General features: G+C 34.1%; 1 protein-coding gene across 1 annotated transcript; it reads right to left on the bottom strand.

Moving 5' to 3' along the window:
• Window positions 1-1,437, bottom strand: LOC104229992 (non-specific lipid transfer protein GPI-anchored 14-like). Its single transcript, XM_009782721.2, has 2 exons — window positions 1,052-1,437; window positions 1-356 (listed from the first exon to the last, which is right to left on the bottom strand). Exons 1-2 carry the CDS (start codon window positions 1,371-1,373, stop codon window positions 124-126), a joined length of 555 nt encoding a protein of 184 aa, XP_009781023.1. The 5' UTR covers window positions 1,374-1,437; the 3' UTR covers window positions 1-123.
• Between the last annotated feature and the right edge of the window lie 8,295 nt (window positions 1,438-9,732).

The raw sequence follows: 9,732 nt of genomic DNA, 5'->3' as shown, positions 1-9,732 counted from the left end.
CCGACTTTATTATAATACTTGTAGCCAAAGTAAAATTGCAAAACAAGAAACCAAACTAACTATAGAGCTAATAATCCGTTCCAGTAAGTGGCCATAAGTTAGTCTTTTGCGAATGGTCAAATTCTAAATGAAGATGAGTGCAATTGATGTCAGTGCCATAGTCAACATTATGCTGATGCTCTGGTCTGCAACCCCACTGGTGCCTGTAGTTGTAGTGCTAGAATTCTTGGCGTCTGAACCTGCTGAACTAGAAGAGGAAGCTGGTGTTGAGGTTCCAGAGGAAGTAGAAGTGGAATCTGCACCAGCTATTTTAAAGATCTTTGCATCTGGTGAATCTGCTGGTAGCTTCAGTATTGCTGCACACAAATAATTAGCCATTCAAGTTAACCAATATTCTTTAAAACACTATGTTACATTAATTTATTTAACTGGATGTGGAGTTTAAGAAAAAAATAAAACTTTTTATCCTCTTGATCTAATACAAGAAGGGGAGTTTTGGTGTAATTGGTAAAGTTGCTGTCATGTGACCATGAGCTCACGTGTTTAAGCCGTGAAAACAACCTCTTGCAGGAATGCAAGGTAAGGCTGCGTACAATAGACCCTTGTGGCCCAGCCCTTCTCCGGACCCCACACATAACGGGAGATTAGTGCACCGAACTGTCCTTTATACTTGTGATCTAATACATGCCATAAATATTTTTTTGACTATAAAATTATATGTCGATAGAAAGTTTAAAATTAAAATTATTTTTAAATATAAAAAGGTATCGATTGTTTGGGAAGGGGAGTCTTGGTGTAACTAGTAAAGTTACTGCCATGTGACCAGGAGATCACGAGTTCGAGCCGTGGAAATAGTCTCTCGCAGAAATGTAGGAAAAGACGGCATACAATAGACCTTTGTGGTCCGACCTTTTCCCAAACCCCGCACATAGTGGGAGTTTAGTGCACCGGGCTGCCATTTATGTCGATCATTTGGAACTGACCAAAAATGATAGTATGAAACATAAAATGGGACAGTGAGTAATAGGCTAGTGAAAGAAGGATTGGTTACATGGGCAATCAGAGACTTTGGCATCAATATTGCAAGCAGAGGGCATTTGAAGAGCCAAAGTAGTATTGATAGGAAGGCCTAAAGAGGGATCAGTGCTCTCTTTGATAAGAACACAAAGGCATTTAGGCTTAGCAGCTCTAACTTTCTGAGTATCCTCACAGCATTCAGGAGTTGGCTTCTTTGCTGTGCCACTCACATATGGAATGCATGCTGCTAGAGTTGTGAGTTGGTCTGCACAGTCTTTTTCGTCGTCTTCTATAGTAGCCATTGCTGCTACTGCTAATGTCACAACCAACATGCAGACCATTGATAACTTCTTCATCTTCTCAATATTAACTCTCTTTCAACTCTTTGGTTTGTGTTCTTTTAGTGTAAGGGTATAGTGTTGCTTGTATGCAATTGTCTAAGTGTAGTGTATTCTTTTGGTTACAACCCGGAGGTTTTTATAGAGTTACTTTAAGACTAAGGTATTTAATTCTTGCTCCCCATTTTAGGCCACATGTAATGTAAGTGAATGAGTGTAGTTTCTAAAAATGAGTATGTTCCATGCATAACTACAGTAACAATAACAACAAACCTAGTGGGGTGTGGGGATGGTAATGTGTACGCAGACCATATATGCCGTTATTTTGTGAAAATAGAGAAACTGTTCCCGATAGACCCTCGCCTATGTTCCATATATAACATGAAAATAAAATGGTTTTAAGATTTATACACCGACTATCCATAGATTACGTTGACCTACAATTTATTATAACCTTAAGTAATTAAACCTTAGATAATTTCAAAATTCTTTAGGCTCACAGTGTATATACAAAATAAAAAAGAGAGAGATTGGATTTTAAAAAATATTACTATATTAAATTTAGAGTTTAGGGTTTAGAGTTATCAATATCATACTATATTATAAGCATGAACATTTTTAGATGAAGTTAGTTTACTAAAATATCCTTCAAATACTGAATGACCAAATTACCCTCTACCTATTTTAAAGTCTAACTTGGAACGTTCTGGAAAATTTATTAAGTACTTCAACATTAAAACACTAACAACGTACTATAAGCCGATAAGGTGTTCTTTCATAACTAGAGATTATAGAATATCAAATATGCAGTTAATAGCTCATCTTGAAAACAATAAAACATAGCGGGAATAACGAAGTGTTGGAGGTTATGTACGTTTGCAAAGAAAGGACACTAAAAAGGCACAAATTTCTTGGATTAATTTGTGGCTTAAATTGTAGTAGTCTTTTTCGTGGGGGTTCATTCATTCTCATTAGATTGCAATGGCGTCTCAAAATTCTCCATTTTGATGCTCTAGGTTTCATTCACTTGATTTTATTTGGTCTGTTGTACAAAGTAAAAATTGATTGTGTTAAAAAAAATTTGTTCACGCAGTTTAGAAGATTTTTGTCTGGGTAAGATAAGGCCTAACCTAGCATGCAGCGTTGTTTTTATCTTCTCTTTGGCGTTATTTGGCGAATTTATCAAATGATGTCTTTGCTGCTTCAGTTATTTCTACTCATCTATCTTCATCATGCATGTTATCAGTTGTCATCATTCTTATCATTTGAGTAGTGATTCTGAACTCTTAAACTTCTTATTGCAGATGAACACCCAAGGGACTCTTCCAAATTCATAGCGCTAAAGTCGTGTTTTCTTAACATCAGTTGAGTATCTATCAAATCGAAACAGGCTAGCTCTTATAACTTTTCTGTGTTGTCATAGTAAGGGTTTATCTTCTAAGTTAAAGGGCATCTTTTATCTTCTGTGTTGACAATCGATAAAAGAACCTTTTATATCATTGTTAATATATATTATTTAAATGTGCTTCAATATTACTTTCTCATTCAAATAATGCATTGTACTTTAATTAATTGTTTCTATTATAATATTAAGATATCATAGATCTATGTAATGTAAGTTCTAATTTAAGTTCAAAACATTTTAGAATTTCGGTATGGACTCTTTTTAGGCTAAAAATTGCCATAATAATTTTAGAACTAGTAGTAAAGTAATGCGTGTGACTCTCCATAATTACACCAAATTAGATTGAGAACTTTTTAAATTTTGAGAAGGGCTGAGCTGCATTTATTGCCTGAAAGAGGAAGAGATAACAAAATTTATGATACACGCTTGGAGAAATGTAATTGCGGTTTCCAAGAAATGACAAATTTAAGCATAAATGTGTCAGGATTTTGGATTCCCAAGAATTCACCATAGCCTAGCAATTAATCCTCAGGGTTAATTTATCTCTTGACAGTCTGCGCAATTCATTGATCAAGTTTTCTCATCCTCGTTGAAAATCAAAAGCAGTGATACTCTATTATATTTGTTGCTATTTAATGTTTCTGCACTACGCACTGCAAGTCTACCCCCATAATAAGAACGAAGGTAAGAGACGTAGAGTAATTCGTTGGTAGAACCCTACAACTCTTTATTTTTTGTCACGGACCCAATCTAACTGGGATTGTAATGGTGTCTAACCTAACCCGTTAGGCAAGTCAACCATCATACACATAACTCAAACTGGAGATCATCCAGTAAGTTATAAATTAAGCATGCAAAATTTAACACAAGCTACCCAAGAACTGGTGCTACAAGTCATGAGCAATTAAGATTACGATTTTAACATTGATATAAAAAAAATACATCATCTATTTTAACATACATGAACAGAAATACAAGTTCTAAACTGGCATGAACAATATGACAACTAATGACTAGAACGCTAATGTATTCAATGCTCGCCCTCGAGTTCCGCAACAGCTCAACCCCAAAATCTGCACGCAGGGTGCAGAAGTATAGTATGAGTACAACCGACTTCATGTACTCAATAAATATCAAGACTAACCTCAATGAAGTAATGACGATTTTCGTCATAAGATACTCACTTTATATAACTTGTGTAGTTTATAAGCATATATAATAATAGAGAAACCAGCAGATACAACAAATCTCAATAGTAAGGTGCACAGTCCAAGACAAAGATATTACGCATACTTGTTCACATAACAAGGTCAAAATCATATACAAATGCTCTCAATCCACATATAAGGGAATTACGCAACATGTAGCATAAACTCAGATGTCTTTATATGAGTCCGTAATATCTATACACGATGAAGTCTCAATTCTTCCATAGATCTGACAACCTTCAAGTGTCCAACAACCTGTTAACAAGTCCACGCATATATAGAATGCACGAATATGCGTATATCATCTTGGATGATATGCATGAATACCTCTGCAAAAGTCTAGTATGTCTATGCATATAAAAACTCAATTACAACAACAACACTCTAGTGCCCCAATACTCCTAGTGTCGTATCGCGTGTATACCACCAAGAAAGAAACATAGGAGAGTGACCCTAGGGAGATGAGTTCGTATCCATAAGCAAAACAGAATGTGACCAGCACGCTCAATGCATGAACAACTCACGTGTCACAACCTTAGTCTATATAAAATAATCATATGTAAGGATATATGCGTTTGAGCAAAAGATAAAAGTATTTATATAATGCATATAGACAAGAGAGATAAACATGCATGAGTATATGCATGTGTATAGTACGTACATGACTATGACTACAACAAATAATTCAATTTACGAATAGCCATCATGTCCAAATAAATCATCAAAAGGTCTAGACATGATCTATGTGCATCTCTAGCATGAGTAATATTACTCAAGTAGTCATACGACAGCAAGGCATGACATATAATATCCAATCATATTACAATAGCATAAGAGGGATGCCTATTATATAATACTAGCATGTGAAGATGCACATAGAGTCATGATATAAGTAAATCAAGTAAGGCATATAAAGTGAAGCATATACCAAATAAGTCAAAAATAGACTAAAAAAACACCCGAAACATAGCACAACCTTAGCGTCCTTATATACGCACGTCATCTCACATTACGTCAATCCCAAACACGTAGCATATAGCACGTAAGTCTATTTTACAAAATAGTCCCTCAAGTCGAGGTTAAAAAGATACTCACCTTTTTTTAGGGTAGCTCTATTCTTCAAAATCCGCTTTTTCTATCTTTAAATTCATTAAACGAACCCAATCTATTTCAAAGATTAATCAACAAGGCCAAATAAAGTTGTAAAAACTAACTCCAAATAATAAAGCTTTAATCTTTAATCAATTCTCAAAAGTCAACAAACAGTTAACTCGGGCCCACATGATCAAAAATTGAGTCCTCAAATCTCGTTGATCCATAATCCCACGAGTCCAAATATATGATTAGTTTTTAAATCCAACACCAAATCGAGACTCAAAATCCTTAAAATATATTTTTCTAACTTTTGGATGAAAACATTAATTTCTCTTGTTTAATCCGATGTTTGATATTAAATCTAGTGATAGATTTATGTATGTACTATAGATTTATGTTAGAATTACTTACCTCAAGCTTGTAGATGAAGGTATAGGTAACCTCTCAAAATCGAGCTCCCAAGTCTCTTAAAGTGGAAGAAAAAAAATCGAGAAAAATAGTCCGAAATTTGCCCCTTACATATCTAATTTTAACGCCACGGGTACTGCAACACGGTGACCAGGGCCCTGGTCCTTTTTGCCTTGCTGGTTGTAGTGCTACAGGCACTTCAATGTAGTGTCTTGTGTGCCGCATCAGATTTCTCTCAAAAGCTGCAATTCACTTCTTCTAAATACGTCGAAACTCATATGAGCTCCAAGGGATCCCATACAAATATTTTAACAAGTCAGTATATTCTATACTAACTTAACTAAGGGCTCAAAATACATCAAAAAAATATTATAACAAAGAATCAATATCCAACCAAACATAAACTTTCCTTAAGTTCTTCAAGCCTCAAATTTTGCAAGATAGGTCCGAATCACTTTCAAACCCTTTGAATCACCTCTAAATTATTCCAAAAATTTAAATAGCTTATATGGACCTATCCAAAGGTTCAAAATGCAAAACAAAGTACAATAACACAAAAGTCAATTCTAAGTCAAACTTATGAACTCTAAAGTCTTTCAAATTTCCAACCTTCAACCAAAAGCGATGAATCTTTTCCCGGGCCACCCAAGACCTGATTCAAACATACGTACAAGTCCAAAATCATCATACAAATCTATTAAAATATTTAAATTACCAATCTGAGCTTGTCTTCATAAAATGTTAATTTTGGTCAACTCTTTCAAACTTTTAGCCTCTAGTTATGAACTAAGTAATTCAAATTATTCCTAAACATCTTGAAACCAAAACCAACCATACATTCAAGTCAAAACACATCATATGAACCTAGTCAAGCTCTCAATTATAGAACGGGGTACTAGAACTCAAAATGGCCGATTGGATCATTACTTTCTCCCCCATATTAAGATACGTCCATCCTCAAATGTGCCAAAAATAATTTCAAAGTCGTTAAATAGATGTATAAACTTATTACACACATTCCCATGATGTTCTCATGTCACCTCTATTCAGGTAACCCCGTTAACACATCTTGACTAAAGATTCCTCCTTCAACCATAGCTTATAAGTCTGTAAACTCAACTTCGACATTCGTAACTTTCTTCAAAACGTGATTCTTGTATATATTCATTGTACCAATTTCAACAATCTATATCGATTCATAAATGAACTACCGAAACATAACCATATAATATATCCCACGTTCTTTATATTCATGGCCATACCTCTTGGCTACAACAATTATTTGTTACCAAACCCGGTAACAACCATAATGCCTTAACTCAAATAGATCCTTATATAAACCTTCCCATAACTGCTAATAATGAAAGAAACATGAGAAACTCATAATCACTTATTATATCAATAAGTCATGAATTTCTCTCATTCGGTAAGAACTATTGCATGTTCTAAGTTGTCTACTAGTTATTTTTCTTCCAAACATACCTTATCAAAAATTGAGCATGCTAATTCTAGGTCCGTTAACTCCAGTTGCAGCTGCTCGACCAACAAGTCGCACCAAATTTCACATGGAACCTTATCAACATGGTTCGTGCATTATACAAGCATATTAAATCTGTGGAAAAGCAACTAAATCACCCAATGGCTCCTCGAGTCTATGATATTCTTTCCTAATACGTCTCCAAGTATATGTATAACTCACTTGTCTATATGTTATACAACAGTTAAGGAAACTTTATCAACTCAACTCGTGCACCTAAACCACCTAACATAATTGCCATAATCACATGATAAGCTGTCACTCTAAAGAATCTCATGAAACAAGTATTTTATGCAACATAGAACCTTCTAAGGTGATATAATATTCTTCTAGATGATACATCTATAGTAAATATTGTGATATGTAAGCAAATCTGATCGGGTATAGAATACACATTTTTAATAGGCCTACCAATAGACATCCGAACCATTTTAAGACCTTTTCAAAATAGATAATAAGTCTTCTAAAAGTCCAAAGTGACATATTCTAACTTCCATTCACGGATACCCAAGTAGGTTTATAACCTTCCAGTCTCAACTGCTAATTTCTTGACCAGTTATCAACTCAAGCACCGAGAAACAATATCTTCTTTTTTTCCCTTCATGATCTACACAAATAACATATGATCTGCTACAAGCTTATGGGACCTAATGTACCGAATACAAATCTTTGAGTTTTTCAAGTTACCTTACATCACTTATTTAACATTTCAACACACATAAATAATGCTAACAACCTTGTAAACCATACTCCTCATCCCAAGATCTCCCAGAAGTATATTTTACTATAATTAGGCTGATCATACACACATCAAACACCATAAACCATGAGCTCTATCAAGCACAAATATTCTCAAGTTATATATCTCAAAAACACAAACCAAATTGTGTGGTTACTATATCAAAAGATATAGTTCTGCCTCTAGAACATCCGATCTCTAAACCTTAAGAATATAAGAATCTTTATAATAGTGATTTCTAACTTGCCTATCCAAATGACTGGGATAACATACATATAACCACATTACAAGAATACTTCCATCAACTCTTTCATATCCATAACAAAAATCTGAATATTATTGGTTACTAGCTAGTCACATAAGTTATGCAATCCTTAGACAATTTATCGATAGACTTCATTCTCAATGCATCTTATACAATCCGTACCCTTCTTGGGTGATGGAAGATAGTACCACCATTACTCTTGAGAAACTTAAATTTCTCATATTATTACATAATCCCAATCTCCAAGACGAATCGTAATTTTACCATTCAATTTGAATTTCACCTTATCCATATTTCAGTAATAACACCATATCTTGAGTATAAGAATTCTGTTATTCACTCCAAATAACAAGTAGGATGGTTCTTCTCATAATCACTCTATTGTCTAGATGCATAAAACTTGCTCAGCATGTAGGCACCATCATCCTTAAAGTCATGGTCAACACCATCTCAAGCTCTTAGAAACTCAAACCTAAACAAGTAATTGGAACTGCCTCTTCTTTAAAACACGTTGAAACTCACCCGAGCACCTCAAGACCCATCCAAACATTCCCAAAAATCTATATAACCTATATAAACTAGTTAAAGGACCCAAAATATATCCGAAAATATCAGAACTAAAATCAAGATCCAAACCAAACATGAACTTTTTTTAAGTTCTTCAAGCCTCAAATTTCACAATAGGTCCGAATCACTTTCAAACCCTTTGAATTACCTCTAAACTATTCCAATAATTTCAAATAACCTATATGGACCTATCCAAAGGTTCAAAACATAAAACAAAGCAAAATAAGACAAAATTCAATCCCAAGTCAAACTTATAAACTCTAAAGTCCTTTAAATTGCCAACCTTCAACCAAAAGTGTTTAATTCTTCCGGAACCACCCAAGACCCGATACGAACATGTATACAAGTTCAAAATAATAATACAAACATATCGGAATCTTCAAATCACTAATCCGAGCTTGTTTTTCAAAGTGTTGAATTTAGTCAATTCTTCCAACTTTAAGCCTCTAGCTAGGAACTAAATATTCTAAATCATTTCCGAACCTTTTGGAACTAAAATCAATCATACATGCAAGTCAAAACACATCATATGATCCTAGTCAATATCTCAAATCATAGAATGCGATGCTAGAACTCAAAATAACCAGTCAGATCGCTATATTTTACCTTTATTTTTTACCAAAGAAAATACTAAGATGGGGTTTAAGTTTGGTCAGGGCCATTTCAAATTTTATAAAACTTATGAGGAAAACGTAAAACTTAACAAATAAATTCTAACTCTGGCTCCAAACCAACGAAACCCAAATGGGCTATTCACTTTAGCGATTCTTCTCTCTCAACAGATTAGTTCTGGTTCTTCAAAATTAGGTTTGGGATGAAATTAAATATTATAATCATGATAAGAAATGACTAGAAGTAATTTTTTAAAGTTCTACTTCTTCTATTTCCCTGGAAAACAGCAATTTTAAGCTCTTTATACTTACATGTGAAAAACCCTCCCTTTTATCTTTCTGGCTTTTCGTAATTCAATGTATATTTTTGTGTCATTTGTTTTGATTTGCACATTTTTTTTATCTCCAATTGTGCATCACGGTTATGTAAGGATAGAAAATAAAGTAAATAAGATAAAATTAGAGATGAAAATAGTGGAAAAAATAGTATATCGATAGGGAAGTACAACGGACAGTCAAGGAATATTAGAAAAAGTCGAGAT

The sequence above is a fragment of the Nicotiana sylvestris genome, chromosome 5 (assembly GCF_000393655.2).
Source record: "Nicotiana sylvestris chromosome 5, ASM39365v2, whole genome shotgun sequence".
NCBI lineage: Eukaryota > Viridiplantae > Streptophyta > Magnoliopsida > Solanales > Solanaceae > Nicotiana > Nicotiana sylvestris.
This window is presented reverse-complemented; position numbering and strand designations above follow the sequence as displayed.

Bases quoted from the DNA above. Each gene is read 5' to 3' on its own strand.
- LOC104229992 (XM_009782721.2), bottom strand. From the start codon at position 1,373: ATGAAGAAGTTATCAATGGTCTGCATGTTGGTTGTGACATTAGCAGTA. The intron at 357-1,051 runs GTAACCAATCCT...ATTTGTGTGCAG, and splicing joins CAAAGTCTCTGATTGCCCAT to CAATACTGAAGCTACCAGCA.